General features: G+C 47.4%; 1 protein-coding gene across 1 annotated transcript in view; it reads left to right on the top strand.

Moving 5' to 3' along the window:
• Positions 1-10,708: 10,708 nt before the first annotated feature.
• ITM2C (integral membrane protein 2C) overlaps positions 10,709-15,779 on the top strand; it is a 7,609-nt gene continuing 2,538 nt past the window's right edge. Inside the window, exons 1-3 of the mRNA XM_009074440.1 lie at positions 10,709-10,846; positions 12,293-12,481; positions 12,779-12,889. Of these exons, the coding sequence (XP_009072688.1) occupies positions 10,772-10,846; positions 12,293-12,481; positions 12,779-12,889 (375 nt within the window). The 5' untranslated portion in view covers positions 10,709-10,771. The remainder of the gene's footprint in view (positions 10,847-12,292; positions 12,482-12,778; positions 12,890-15,779) is intronic.

Below are 15,779 nucleotides of genomic sequence, written 5' to 3'. Positions count from 1 at the left end.
GCCCAACCTCCTCCTTGCCACCAGCCCAGGGCCACTAGCAGCAGCTCCCACACCGAGCATGGTTGTCCCATTTGACAGAAATAGCAGGGGAAAGCCCTGAAACCCACGGGAATGTGTTCCCTGAGGGGTGTCTGCCCCTCTGATGCCCAGGAAACCTTCCTCCCTGTGACTGCCACTGCAAAATGCCCAGCAAGGAGCAGGTCCGCTGTGGACACAGAGCTCTTAGCAGATGGAGAGTATCTTGCTCCTGAGGCTATTGCTGTGTCCCTGCTCCCCTGCCTTTCCTGATGCTCAGGTGGGCATGGTGAGCTGGAACTGCTTTGCATCTGCCTGAGCAAACCCTAGAGTGCTTCATGGTAGCAGCAGATTGAAGCAGAGCAAGCAGTGATGCCACTTCTGGCTTTCCCAGGGGTGCTGGTGCATCATGAGCAGTGCTGCTCCAGAGCTGGGTTCCAGCACACAGGGCAGGTGGAAGAGCAGTAGTTCTTGCTGGATGTGTAAAGCAGAGTTTCCTGCTGGTGGAAGCTGCTGTGCCAGTGTAATGCTGGGCTTTGTGAGTGACATCTTTGCAGGATGCTATGAGGTGGAAGACAGATGGCAAGGGAAGGGGATGTGAAGAAAGGTCTTTTAAACAGGCTTTTGAACAAAGCAAGCCGTTAATTCAGAGAGGGAGAAAAACTAGCTGGAAGCAATGTGGATTGGTTATGCTCATTGACATGTTTGCAGGCTTGAGTCCAGGCTTGATGCTCACGAGGTGTGGGTGTTCTCACTATATTAAGGTCTTGATTTAGGGACCTGAATATGGTATATCCTAATTTGAGAAAGCAGCCTTCTGTAACAGAAGGTTATTCCTGGCCTTTGCCCAACCTGCCTAGATCCACGTGGGCTGCAGTGATGACTTCTTTTTGTGTCCTGTATGGAGCTGTCAGTTCAAAAAGAAGTGTCGTTGGTTCTTGGTTCTCTGTGGTTTGGGGCTGCCTTGAAAGCAGAGGAAAAGGGCTGAATTTGAAAAAAAAAATGTCTTCAGACCCTTACAGGATCTGCTTTAGCAAAATGCTAGACTTGAGTATCTTACCAGGCTCCAGACATGAATATTTGATATTCCAGCTGAGCATGACAAAGGATCTGGCTAAAACTGGTGGAGGGATTAGGACAGAGGATGTCTATTCCAAGCAGAAATGTTACAAATGCAACTGAATTTGGAAACATGGACCTGTCTTTCACCAAAGAGATGTAGACTGAAGAGCTGGAGATGCCGAAACTGGAAATATTTATCTTGAGGTGTGCATTCTCCCAAAGCTGTGGGAGAGCTGAAGCCAGTGCAGCTTTGCCTGTAAGTGCTCTTTATCTGAGAAGAACCTGTTGTGTTTACCCACTTTGGGCACAGCGTTGTTGGGGGTTTTTTTGGCAAAACACAGAAAGCCAAGAAATATCTTTAAAAAGAAGATTTTCAAAGGGTACAAATGAAGCAAAAGTAAGTATGAAACAGAAATTTTGCTGCAAATGCTGCATGTATGAGTGCTGCAGTGCTACAGGTCCAGCCCCTAGGACAGGAGCCTGCTGTGCTCTGCTGGAAGGAGCCGTGTGCTGTGCAGTGATCAGCAGAATGCTGGTTTCACCCTGCTGCTGGGTGCTCCTTGCTGGCTGTTTGGGGTGAGGTGGTCTGGCAGGTGTTGTGTGTGGCTGCTCAGAGGAGGGGAGCTGCCAGGCAGGAGAGTACCGTGTCCAGATCTGGACAGACGGAACATCTAGGGAGGATGAGGTGTCCTTGCACACAGTTTTGCAAGTCCTGATTTTGTGCGAGCAAGTCTTTGCTCATGAACAGGTTTACAGGAGATGGAAAAGGCATTTTCACTTCTGGACAGGTACTTCTCAAGTGATGCGTGGGAACCTCGGCATGTTTTGGTTTTTTTAATGCCAATGTTACCATTTGAGGGAGGACAGTGTGAGGGTGTTGGGTTTTTTAACTCATCCCTCTGCACTTGCTTTTCAGAGTTGTCTTCCTTGCTGCCATGCCCTACCTTTGAAGTCAGTTTGAACAACAAAGAGAAGGGTAAATTTGTCTCCTCTCTCTTGCTGTTATTAAACTAGACACTATTTCTTTGTGGTGAATTTTCGAGTGTGGGACTGACTGTCAGAGTTTTCCTATGCTGTTGCTGGGAGAAGAGAATCATTGTCAGTGTTCTGAAAGGGAGCAGTGACTTCATTTTGTGGTGTGACACTGTGTAAGTCCTGATTTTCAGGGAAGAGGCAATCTAGTTCTTTGCTAAGACGATTCAGCTTAAACTCCAGGAAATGCTGAACTCTGACCCCTCTGTGTGGAGTGAATGGTACAGGTTTATGGCTGTGATTCCCCCTCTTGTCTGCAGAACCAGCAGAAGGCAGTACCTTGGCTGTTCCAGCTCCTAAGCATCTTGGGCATGGCTGTGTCCTCCTTTGTTCCAGCCTTTTGGGAATCAGTCACATCTGGAGGAAGAGTGCATTGGGACAGTGATGGCTTAGTTGGCCACGGTCAGATCAGCTTGGCTTGCTCTTGGGGAGATCCAAAATGACAAATTTGACCATCTCTGCCTGCATGACTGTAGAAGCTCAGAGGTGGGTGCTGTGCTTTAAATTGTACACTTTTATTCACTCCAGAACTCTCCAGACATGGAGTTCTGTGGGAGAAAGAGTGATTAAAGCCCAGTGGTGGTGTTCAGGGGAGTCCTGTGCCCACATGTTTGTTCTGCTTCATTAGGGATCCAAAGCTAATCACTGATGGTGAAAAACTTCAGGTTAAATTGTATGAAACCTTTTGATGTGTTGGTTTTCCTTGTCACGTTTTCTGCTTTCAGATGTGTTGACTCACCACTCAGTCCTTCACACCTCCTGCAAAATAAGTCACTAGCTCTCTTGGCTTGTGCCCAAGGCTCCCTGGGCCAGGTGCACAGGTTGGTAGGTGGGTTGGTTCTATTTTAGAGCAATTGTGCAATTGGGAAAAGTGGTGTGTGTCCCACTGTCATGCCATGGGACAGCTTGTCACTTTGGTGAGGGGTCAGGCTTGTGGCTTGCTTCTTCCCAAGCCACACATGAAGGTGGAAGCAAGCAGAATCCTTTTGGTAGCAGCTTCTCTTTGTTCACCTGGGAGAAGGAACACTTGACTACACCAAAAGCAAGATGAGAGCTGTTTGCTTTTCCTTACCTCAGTTGCTCAGTGTTCTTGAGTGTTTTTGGCATTTGTTAAAGGTCTTTTAAGGAGTCAGGTGTCTGCCCACCTGCATATGTCTTTACATTTGAATCAAGTCTCTCTTTAACTTTGCCAACCTCTCAATTTAAGAGCTTCCCTATTCCCAGAGCAGCCCCTCTGCTTCGCTCTCGCTTGAGCTGCTTTTTGTCTGTAATTGCTCTAGATAGGTTTTGAGACCCAGTGCCAAAGCTTAACCTCCATTCTTCTCCTGGGGAAAATTGCCATTCTTTTAATGCTAACTCCCACTTCAGGGGTGCAAAGAAAGAAAACCCCTGGCCTTCACATGGTTGTGCTTGCTCTTTCCCTCTCCCAGGTGAGGTCTACCCAGGTGCTTCAGAGCCTTTTAGCTGTGGTGGTGGAGCTGCCCCACAGCAGGGACTGATTTTTGCCCATGGTCACAGGGAGTGGCACTGGATTTCTGGAAATCAGGCCATGTTTCTCAGACTCCAGGCAGTCAGGCTGTTAAACACCCAGGTTGAGACATTTTGTTGCCACTTTATCACAGCTGTTTATTTTGTCTCTGCCTGCCTGGCCTGTCTGTTCAGCGTGGCGCTCAGGGCTTTAGCTATGTGCCTGGTAAGAACAGTCTTATTTTTACAAGGGGCTTTGTTGGCTCTGCTAATGCTCTGAATGGTTTTACTCCTGGGAAAGAGGAGAGGGAGGCTGGAGCCATTCCAGCTAGAAGTTGTTGTGCCTCTGCCAAAAACATAAAATAAAAAAATATATGGAAATGAATTCCTCACCCCTGTGCAAAGAGGGAGGAGAAACAGTCCCTTAGTTGCACAGAGGGATGGAAAAAGAAGAAAAGAGGGGGATTTATATCTCTCTTGCTGATGAGGGAGAAGGAAAATATGATCACTGAACACTCAGGAGCTCCCACATACTAGGCTGCATTTTTAACATCCTGCTGTCTTTGTCGTATAGCAACAAAGCTGGGGGTTTTAATTAGCCAAAGGTTGGTTTTGATATTCTAATTTCCAGCCCTGCAAAGTGACTCTTGAGGCAGGTGGCTTTGTTGCTAGTCACGTGCCATGGTGTTGTTTAAAGGTGTGATTAGATTCATTTATTGCAACCGTTTTGCCTTCAGCTGTGATAGTCTCTTAATTACAGGCTTGGTTTGGGATTTTTTTGGCTTCCAGGCATTTTTGAGTCCAAAAGCCATCAGTTGTGTTCTTCATGGAAATGCTGCTGCCTGGCCTGCACAAGCACTGCTCAAGTACTGCATGCAGGGAGTTTGGTTGCCTTGGAAACTGTGTGCCATATATATTTATATATGTGTACATGTGTGTCTGTCCACACATGCACATGTCGTTTCCTTCTCTGACCTAGAGCATCAGAAGTGCTTTCCAGCATGGAAGGACTGTCCTTCCAGGTGCAGGCTCCTTCAGAAGCCTCTCTGCTAGTGCAGGGCACTGACCCCCATGGCTCTCTGCCAGGGTGATGGCTCAGGCACTCATTCCCCTCCTTGATGCCACTTGGTATTTCTCCTCATTTTGCTCTCTCTCCTCTCTGCAAGCATGGATATTCGTGAGGACAGGACTCATTTTTTTTGTGCATGTGGCAACGAAGCCTTTTTTGGAGTGTGGGAGGTGCTTTGGTGGATGCCAGGATGAACTGCTTTTGCTGGGATGTTTTATCTCTCTCTGCTCCTCTCCCTCTTCTCATCTTCCTTCGTCTGCCTTTTCCCTATGTGTAGTCTCTCACTTTCCTTCTCCAGAGCTCTAGTTTGGCAAGTGCTCCAGTCTGGAACCATGGCTGGCCACCCCGACTCACTCTGGCAGTCCCTGGGGGCTCTTCACCACTGAGCTCCCGTGTCTGAATTCCTAAGTATGGGAGTGGTTGTCTCTGGGAGGCAGGTCTGGTTTCCTCACCCTACAATTTATCCCACGAACTTTCCAGCGCTTTTATGGTACAGAGCAGTGGCTGTGTGTGCCAGCAGTATGCAGCACCTGCAGCTAGTAGAGGTGCTGGCAGTGGGGTAGATGGATGAGAGGGCTTTGCTTCATGTGCAGAAAGAGCAGTGTGTATTGGTGGCTGTTGCTTTCCCGAGAGGTGACACTCATAGCCAAGCCAGCACATCAGAGGAGAGGTCGGTCCATTTCAGCTTACCCACTGCAGCAGCACTGCAGTTTTCCAGCAGTCAGCTCTGGGGTTTTTCCAGCTGTAGTCACTGGAGGTGCCCCTATTACAAGTCCTTCAGTTTTGTAAAGCAATAACCGATTTTGCTGTGAATATGGGACTTAATGTGTCGGAGGTAGAGACCTTGAAGTGACTTTTTATGTTTTCCCATAGTTCATATTGGCCTTTGGTTACCAGAAATGAGTAAGTAGCAAGGTAAATTAGATTTTCTGATGCAGGTTTCTTAAGTTTTGAGCCTGCATCCTTTGAGGAAGCCACAACAGTGTCTGTAGTTATGTCAGTACACCTAACACTGAGAGCTCAGGCTGCTACTCCCTTAGAACAAGCAACATCCCAGCAAGGGATGACATATTTTGCTGCCTTTCAGATAGCACTGCTCTCCAAACCACATCCCTTTGCATCGCATTACTCTGCATTGCATTTCGCTCCTCACTTGTCAGTTGTCGAAATCGCATCTACTATTTTTAGTCACCCCTAGCTTCTTTTCCTGTTGGGGGTGTATATTTAGACACTTGTCAAGCTGTGTCCCCTGTTTGTCAAGTCCTGGGGCACCTAAAATGATATATTTCAAACCTGTGTGTTCTAGAAATGCAGGAAAAATTGTTTGTGGAGGACTCCGAGCTATTTCCAAAGCTAAGAAGCAGAAAAAGGCTGTGAGCTGAGCCTGTCTCTGCCAAGGCAGTGTGCAAGTCAGGAGGGATCAAGGCGTGACATGACACCTTTAATTTTCCCACTTCTGTCATCTTCATCTAGACATGGGTGATGAAGGAGCAATAGGGTTAAATTTCTATTTTCATAACCCTCTACTGTATTAATGAGAAGTATCAAAGGCAACACCTCACCGGGTATGGTTATTGTGAGCAGCTCCTGTTAGTGTTGTGTGTCCAAAGGCTTGGTGCTGTGAAGTTGGGAGGGTTTGCTCAGCAGTGCCTTGGCAGGTGTTGGTGGTTTTGCTCTTCTGACTCACTGTGGCCTTTGAATTTGATTTTTATACCTTGGACCACGCACTGTGCCTGTATAGCACAGCCAAGTTTCTGTCCCCCACCCCCTCGTAGGAGAGATGCTCCTTAGCCATTCAGTACTAAATGGGGGTAACAGGACCAGCCATTTTTTCATCATGTCCTCAGCAAGACCTTAAATTCTGAAGAAAATCTGCAAACACTGAATTACGAATCCCCACCCCCAGGCTACTTTGAAGCCTCTTCTACCAAATGATCTGTGTCATCACTCCATCCTCTCCCATCTGCTGCCTGTGCTCTGTTCGTGTGCCGGCCCCGTGAGCTGGCAGGGCACTGAGGCGCAGTGAAGAGCCTGTTTTATCCAAGGAAAGGAATTCCTTTTTATATTCCAATATCCTGTCTGCTGCTGGGCACTGGGTTGAGTGTCTGAAAGCAATCGTGCCTGCAAACTGGAGTCAAGTCAGCATATCTGGTTGCTCAGGCTTGTGCATGGAGCTGCCTTTGCCTCTCACCCCATGGGATGAAGTATTATCAGGATACAGCCTGGCAAAAAAACCAAGATGTGCAGGTGTTCTCCTTGAGAGGTGGATGCTTTCCCCCACTGCCCATGCAGAGGAAGAGCGAGCTGTGCCTTCCCCTTGGGTTGCACAGAGGAAGAAGCTTTGCCCACTACTTACTCTAGTCTTTCCACTGCAAAAGGATCTGGTCCAGCCCTTTCTGTAGGGTCAGCAAAGTGGTGGCTTCCGCTACTGGAGCATGTGGTGGTGCCAAGAAAAAAAGCAGCAAAGAAAGGATCACTGCATGGAGGTTTCCCTGCCCTGAAATGACAGTGGGATACTCAGCAGAGCTGTGGATCTGTCTGTGCGTCCTCTCCGTGTGCACGTATGTGCTGCCTGGACTGTGGACACTGTGCTCTTCTGCCACTGCTGTTGCTTTTCCATCTGTTTGTTCATGGAGAGTCAAATGAATGTTTGTCCTTTGCACAGCCCAGAGAGGGGAGCAAGGGCCTTATGTTGATTTTTGTGTCATATATACCCATCTGTTGGAATATCATGTTTTAAATGATGAAAAGAGAAAAGCTCACTTGCTCAACTGAAATACCTGTCCCTGCCTCTGCCCAGGAATGGTTTTGACCCCAACCTTCCCCATTCCTCTAGGCCAAAAGAAACTCGGGCTGGATCAGGGCAGAAACTTAGTAGAACGCCTTGTTGCAAGCAGTGTCTCTGGTTAATGAATTCTTCTGGAATATTGTTAAACATCTGTGAATGTACAGCATTTTTGTATGTTAATATTTTTAATTTTGTCCTTTGAAAATGCTCATCTCGAAGGCATGATCTGCTCTTCAGGAAAGCCTTGCTGCTGAGTCTGATCCTTTTTCTCCACCACCAGAGTTCATGGAGTCTGGCACTACTGCCAGATCTGCAAAGTCTGCTGTGTGGCATGAGCACTGTGCATGGTTTGGTTTGCTGGTTGGTCCTGGGGGGTCTTTCCTGCAGAGACCACCTGGTTCTCTTTATGATAAGGTTGGCTTAGGGGCAAACTGCTTCCTCGTGGAGGAGCCAGGTGTTCCTATGGCAAGAACAGATGGAAATCAGCTGCAGTGGATTGCCTTTTTTTTGAAATACCCACATTTCTACTGCTGGGAGCAGTGGTCCTGTGGGAAGGAGGTGTGTTGCAGCATGAGCAGGGCAGCAGCTTGTGGAAGATGCTTTTTGGATTTTTCCAAGCTGGTGAAGATTTGTTATCCTGAGTGAAATGCTGTGAAAGCAGGTTGTGTGCTGCTCCATCCACAGGCTGTCAGCACTGAGAAGACCAGCCTGAAGCCCAGGTGCTGGATAACATAGCTGCTTTTAAATTGTAATTTATTCATAGTGACAAAGCCTGGTGCCTTTTCATCTGCTGGGCTGGGGGATGGAGATGCCTTTTTTACTAGGGTTTTCCAGGTGATTTTTGTGTGGCATTTTGCAGGACTGTGGTTAACTGTTCCCCTTGGCCTAGCTGGCAGCATGTTTAACCTTACTGCTTTAATTTCTGCTCCATCAGAATGGTTGCTATTTAATTTTTCTTTTCTCCCTCAGAATTTGAGGGATTTTTTTCCTCTAGTGTTTAATAGCTTTTTCCAGGGCAAAGTTCTGCTTTGCACATTCTCCCAAAATGCAAGACTCGGGCATTTTTCCTGAAGCCAGGAATGTTTTGTAGGCAGCAGAACTCATCTCCTTTGGCAATGAGAGGTGGGATGTCTTGCTGTGTCTTTGGTTGTACAAAGAACACAAAGCTGTTCTAGCAAATAGCAAACCACTGAGGGCTTATTTTCCCCTCCCTGCTATTGTTCAAACACAGCTTTTTAGTGGGAGTATTTTTTCCCTCTTTGAGTTGCTGTGTCCTTCTGAACCCTCTCTCCAATTCCTCCATGGAGTTAGCACTTGCAGCTCACCAAGGAAGCAAGCAGTGCATTAGCCATCACGGCAACCTGGTACCTTTCAGATATGGTTCACTTGCAGAACATTAAACATTTTCTCAGCCTTGCTTCAGTGTCAGTAGCAGGAGATCTTTTCGTTCCTCTTCACCCCCACTGTCTGCACTCTTTCTCTGATGACAGGTATCTGGGGAAAGCTGTTTTTGTGAAACACTTGACATCTAGCATGACTTTCCTGTCCTAGTGGTTCATGTTGGAGAGCCTTTAAACTTCCTCTAGTCATGAGATTTTTTTTTTGTTTCTTTTTTTCTGTTCTTTGTAGCTTGTCACAGTTGCTGCCCCTTATCTGCAGAAGGAGAGGAAGAGAAGATTGGCAGTGAACTTAAAATGTGGTGGTTTTCAACTTGCTTATTTATTTGCTGGAGGAGCAGCGACAAACTGATCACACTGATCCTGCAGTGTAGGGAGCTGGCAGTGAATAGAGTTGCTCTTTGGTCTGTGCAGTTATCAGTCTGAATGTGGCTAGTTAAAAAAAAGCCAGTATCTGGAGCAGTCTGTGTTGGCTGGGTGTGGAGCAGGTAGCAGAGGGGCTACAGGATCCTGGCTCTGCCCCTGTTGTGCACCCGATGGAGCTCAGAAGGGGAGGAGGGAGGAATCACTATCTGTCAGGGTCCCCACGAGTGTCTCAGTGGTGTTGGGGTCCTCTAGTCTCAGGGCAGGAATGATCTGGTGCCTCCAAGCCTGGGTCTGAACTGCTGGTCTTGCAGGGGCTGCTCCAAGGTAAGGGAAAGGGGAAAGAGGTGTTTGCTGCCAGCTCTGCTGGGCAGAGCTGATCTGGTGCCACCAGAGGGTGACAAGGACCCAGGGACATCTCCCCTTGGGGCTTCAGCGCCTGCACCACCCTGCGGGTTTTGCCCATGTTACTCTGGAGAAACATCTGTTCCTTTTAGAAGTGATGGATCTTAGAAATGAGAGGCTGTTGTTTGCCTGTTCCTCCAGTTCGTATTGGTCCCTGGCTAGCTGTGGAGAGTGTGTCTTTCCAATTAAACACATCAGATCATGAACTGCACAGAGGGAGTTAATCTGCAAGAGCCCTTCCTGGTGCCTCTGTCCCCTGCCTGCCTGCTCAGCTGAGGGTAGCTTTCAGCTCTTCTGTGTGGAAACTGGGGCATCTCTGAACCAGCTTCTTTCATCTGCTTCTGAAAGGCTTTACATCCTCCTGCTTAACATTTCGAAGGGTTATTTTGGTAGTAAAAACAAGAACATCATAGGCTGGGAGGAGTGGTCGCCAGGAGGTAACCCTGCCTTTGCAATGCCCTCCTTCTTCAGGGCTGAGCTGGCTACTGGCTGTATAGATTGGGCAGCACTCTAAAAGGCTAAATAAGTTTTCTTTTGGTACTCTTTCCATGGTCCTGGAAGGTGTGCAGGAATCTGCTTGAAAATGAAGTTGAGATCAGCACAGCTGTTTGGGTCAGCTCACCCCAGCAGGGCCAGGAGGTACCTCTTGGGGATCAGTAATTTCCACCACAAAAATTTCCACTGAGAAATTCTGCCAAGAGGGACAGCTTTTCAATGAAAAGTTTTGAGTATAAATACGTAAGTGCTGTTACATTCAGTAGCCAGGTACTGTTAGTTCTTGATTTCCTGTTTTTTTGTTCCATCTTCATCACTCACTGAAACAAAGCTTGACTTTGTTCTGAGCAGCCAGTGGGAGGCAGAGTATACCTGTATGTATGTTCACACACACATTTGGGCTTTTATATATATAAATATATATGTGTATATGTAACTGGGGCAGGATGGGCAAAATGCATTTTACTATTGCTAGATGTGAAGTTGCTTTGCAGGACAGTGCCTGCCTTCTTTGTTGCACACCATGAACCCATGTGTGGCCTTTCCATAAAATGGAGTTGATTTTGTGATCCCTTGCAGCAGTAGCTGACTGGTGCTGTGATTTTTGTCTTGCAGGAGGAGCCGGTTCCTGCGGTGCAGGGCCGGAGGTCATCGCTCAGTGGGGTGTGCTACCTGACCATGGGGCTCCTTGTGCTCCTCCTGGGCTTGGTCTTTGCATCGATGTATGTGTACAGATACTTCTTCATCACCCAGGTAGGACTGAGTCAGGAAGGACTTTGATTCATCAACCTGGGCAGCCGGACAAGCTGCTCCAAGCTTTTAAAGAGGTGGTACTGGGTTTTTTTGCCTGCACTGTGGTAACTCAGGAGCCAGGTCGCTGGGCACTGCACACAAGGCATTTCTAAAGCAGTAGGCTTAGGTTCACCTCCATCCCCACTGCCAGGAAGGGCCTTCCAGAAACCCTCTTCTTCCTCTTCCTTGTGGTTTTTTTTCCCCCCCCTTTTTTTATTAACACCATAAAAATATCCTGCCAGTTCTACCTTTTAAATCCAACATCATTGCTGTCAGGAGTAGATCAGTCTGAAACTGTTGCTTGTTGCGAGGGGAGAGCAAGCCTGGAGAGAGTAGAGGGGTACATGCAAGGAAACAGCTTTTTGCAGTAGGTTTTGTAGACTCTAGCACAGCAAAGCTTTATAGGTGTAACAAAAATAGGTACTTCTATTAATAAAGTAAGCAGAGAAGTAAAAAGCAAGCAGGAGATGGTATGGAAGGTGAGCACTCAAACCTCCATTAAATTCTGCACCTTTTCTTCCACATAGTTTTCGCAAAGCCTGGCCTGGCTGAGGCACTGGACTGGCAGCATTGTGGTGGGTCAGAGCACAGGGAATGAGACAGGCCAGAGCTGCTTTTTAAGGAGGAAACTGCTGAGCTCTGGCTTGCTGAGTGTTTAGCTAAGGAACCCTAGAGCATTGATTTGCACTGAAGCCCTCATTCTGTTTAGCAGCTATTAGTGAATGAGTTCTCCCAGGACTGCTGCTGCCTTCATCTCTGCAGCCAGCACTTACTCGCTCAGCAGTATAGTCTTTTTATATACTCCTTTTCTCCATAAATTTCCTTGCTGTCAAATTAATTTGCAGTCTTTGTTTAAAAAATTGTCAGCACTTTATCACCTGTTCTCATTTATACCTGATCTGGAAACCCTCTGACATCCGTAGGGCTGCTGCTCCTCACCCACAGCTGTGTCACTGATGGCACCCTGGTGTAGGCACTTCCTTGTGAGAAGCCCCAGCACTGAGGGGAGGTTATTGACACAATTATGGACAGCATTCAGTCCATCACCCAGTCAGTAACACACCCTTGGCACATGCTAAATGGCTTTGAGAGATGCAGTCAATTTGGGGCCAGCTGGTGTCACCCCAACTGCCTGCCTGTGGTACCAAGTGGCAGCTTATATCTAGTCACACAGAAAAGCCCAGTCAACTTGATCAGAGATGCTTTGGAGACCAAGGAAACAGGACCTTCATGTCTCAATCTCCCTTGGCTGCAGTTTGCCCTTGTGAGCCTTGAAATATCTTCAAGTGTCTGTTTGACAAGTGTTTTACCCAGTATAGGCACATTTCCTCCCATGTCTGCTGTAGCTGTTGATGGGGTGTGGGGGTGTAAGAGTGTTGTGCCTCTGCCTGGATCTTGTCCCCACAGCTGCCCCGTGAGAGTGTGTTTCACTGCGGTGTCCTCTACGAAGACTCGCTGTATTCACCATTCAGAGGGCAGCTGGAGTTGCATGAAGACGTCAAGATTTACATTGAAGAGAACTACGAGCAAATCAACGTCCCAGTGCCCCAGTTTGGAGGGAGTGACCCTGCAGATATCATCCATGATTTCCAGCGAGTAAGGAGCTCTTTCTTGGGGCCTTTGGAGGCATAGTATGGGGCTGAGCTGGGTGTACTAGCACTGTCACTGTTGTCACATATGTCTATGATTATCTCATTACTGAGCTGTCCTCCTTCCCAAGGCCCTCTTTGAGTTTTTCCATCCCTTTTGACTCGCTTGGTAGGGAGGTCCTTGGACAAATTTGTTGTTTAAAACAGTTTCCTGTCTTCCCTGAATTGCCTCTTTTCACCCATTTCCGCAGCTGCATTTCATTGCAAAGGACTCAATTCAGTAATTTCTGTGCTTGAAATGCAGGGTCTGACAGCTTATCATGACATAACGCTGGATAAGTGCTACGTCATCGAGCTGAACACCACGATCGTGATGCCTCCTCGCAACCTGTGGGAGCTGCTGGTTAATGTGAAGGTACAGCTGCAATCCTACTTGTTTTGCATGCTTTCCTTGAGTTGGCTTGTGGGTGCCAGCTAGAAGCTCATGGGAAATCAAAACTGCTGTCTCTGAGGAAGTAAGCCTTGGCCATGGCAGAGCTGAGCCTTTGTGTGAAGAGAAGGCTTCAGCAGGTTTAGCTGAAATACTAATTTTGCAGACAGCACAGTAACACTGGCATGATGATCAGTCTGACCAGGGAGACACAGAGAAGTAACAGATTCCTTCCCACTGATGTTTACTGATTGTAGGAATCGAGGAAAAGAAAAAATTCCCTCCTTTCACTCTTCACATTTACTGCTGTTCCCCACTGTGGTTTGCCATTTGCAGAGCTTTCAGTGTCCCTTGAGGAGTAACAGTCCTTCAGCATCCACCCTTTTTGAGGATTAATCTGTGCTGCCCTCCCTGCTGTGCTGTGGGCTACAGCACCGGACTTGGGCTCATGCAGTTGTGCCCACAGCCAGCATTAATTTGGTTTAGTACCAGCAGTTTTGTTCAGTTCAGAAGCCTGTGCTGCTATTGCAGTGACTGAAAGCAGCCGTCTTAAAATAGAGTGCTATTTAATCTTAACAGCAGGAAAAAAGAGCAGGATTTTTCAGAGTGCAGAAGGTGGTGTCTGTCTCAGTCTTTTGATGGTAAAGCAAAGCACTGGGTTTCTTATCCCTTCCGTGAGGGTCTTTTTAAAAGAAAAGGGGGAAAAAAGCCCAGTCTAACTCTTGCTCTTTCTTAAATTCCCATTGCTCACTTGCTACATGCAGTGTGATGGAATTTGTAGGGGTTTAAGCTCAGAGGGAAACAGTTATGCCTGGAGAGCTGCCTGATCTCCGGTCCTTGTCAAGCTCCCAGTTTGTTTTCTAGCAGTCTTCACAACTTCATGCACTGTGACCATCTGGCAAATGTGCTGGGAACCCTGCTGGGGTACAACACACATTACTTACAACTCACTCCAAACCTGTCACAGCTTCTGACTGTGGCAGGTGACCAGTCCCTGGGGCAGAGGGAAACAGAAAAGTCAGGATTGGACAAGCTGACAAAAAATCTGAAGAGATTGGGAATGCTGGTCATATCCTGAAATAACAGATACAAACTCGTGGTCTATGAAAATGATGCATTGTCATGGAATTTAAAAAGGGGATAACAATACAATTAGAATGGTCTTATGTGTTTGAAGTGCCCAAAGCAGGTGTGGGTTTAAATAACTTCCTGATTATTGAGATGGGCAAATGTCCAGTCTTTCTGTGGAGGTTTTAGTGTGCACCTTGGAGACATTATTTGAAAGTGTTTAGCTTAGTGTTGAGCTCAGAAACAGTTTTTCACCATGAAGACTGTGGAACAGGTTGCCCAGGGAGGTTGTACTGTCTCACTGAAATCCTTGAAGGTTTTCAAGATCAGACAGGACAAAGCCCTGAGGTCTTTCTGCAGCTGAATTATGCTGTGAGCTTGTGGTCTTAATGGCCATAGGTGGGGCCTTCCTGGTCAGGTAGAGAGGTCAGATTCCTTCCTGCTGCAGGGACCTTCATGACCTGATGTCTTCCCTCACTGCTTCTGTTTGGATGCTGGGTGAGCTGTGTTGGTCCTTGGATTTTGAGACTTTTACCTTCTCTGCATCCCTGAATCCAGTCAAGTCCGTGATGAACGAGACTAATTTCCAGCTGAAAGTTTGGTTTTGGAGACATTCAGTGACTGCAGTCCTGTTTCTAGGGCCAAACCTCAGTCCAGCAAATAATGCTAGTGGTTTCCTCCAGCAGACTGGGGTGGCACAGGGAGTCAGTGAACCCCCTTTCCTCCTCGGCCAGCCTCGTGCCAGGGTGCCCCTTTGCAGTGTGGCTGCCATGTGCCCTGTGCCTGCCCTGTGTGAGCATTGCTGTGCCAGACCCCACTCAGGTCTTGGCCCTAATGTAGGTGTTACCAGGCCTCTTGCATCTGATTTTCTTGCCTGTAAATGGCAGCTCTGCTGCTTCTTGCAGGCTTTAATCTGTATAGGTGTGACAGTTGAATGAACAGTCACACCATCAGTATCTGAGATAAAAGGGTGGAGAGATGCTCCCCCTGTGCAGCAGCAGGAAGTTGGAGGTGACCCAGTTAAATGATGGACGATCCATGCCTTTTGCAGAACACAGTGCTTTAGCTTTCCTAAAACTCTTGGCAGAGAAATGAAGGTATTGTCCTTGTTGCACAGTCCTGTGATGGAGGAGTGATGATTCTCACTTATACAGTGGCACAAATAGCTGCCACTGCTATTTAAATCTGAAACAGTGAATAAACTGGTTTGTGTGCATGTGTCTGTCTCTAAGCCCCCTCGCCAGGTCAAGGATATGGCTAATCCTGAGCCTCAGCCCTGACTGCTACATGGCAGCTCCTGCCAGTAACTGTGCATATCACATGGCCTCTCCTGCATTCTTCCCCCAAGAATCAATAACTGAATTTCTTGCAAAAGTGTTGTGTTAATGTAGTACAAACTTCCACTAATAGCCTAATCCTCCAGTGTCAGAGGACAGCTTTTTTGGTCCGATAGGCTCTGCCAGCCCAGCAGCACAGTGCTAAGTTAAGATGATGTGTTTTCAGGTATGTCTCTATGGAGCTATCCAGTCCTGGGATGGAAACTGAAGGGGTGGTATCTGAAACGGTGCTGCTGTTGCTTGCTTTTCACCTTGATATATCACTTATATTGGCCCCCGGGTCTGACAGTTCTTTAATTTCTTTGTCTCTTCATAAGCAGAAGAAGTGAGTCTTTGCCTCATGGCCTAGTTAGCATCTAGTCTGCTCACAAGTGTCCCCTGACCCAAGCTGTACTTGTAACACAGCTCTTTGTTGCCACAGCAATGCCCAGGCATGCCAGATGCCCTAAGCACCTGGGAATCAGCTTGCA

The sequence above is a fragment of the Acanthisitta chloris genome, unplaced genomic scaffold (assembly GCF_000695815.1).
Source record: "Acanthisitta chloris isolate BGI_N310 unplaced genomic scaffold, ASM69581v1 scaffold15535, whole genome shotgun sequence".
Classification (NCBI taxonomy): domain Eukaryota; kingdom Metazoa; phylum Chordata; class Aves; order Passeriformes; family Acanthisittidae; genus Acanthisitta; species Acanthisitta chloris.
The sequence above is the reverse complement of the archived record's forward strand: the minus strand, read 5'-3'. Positions and strand labels throughout refer to the sequence as shown.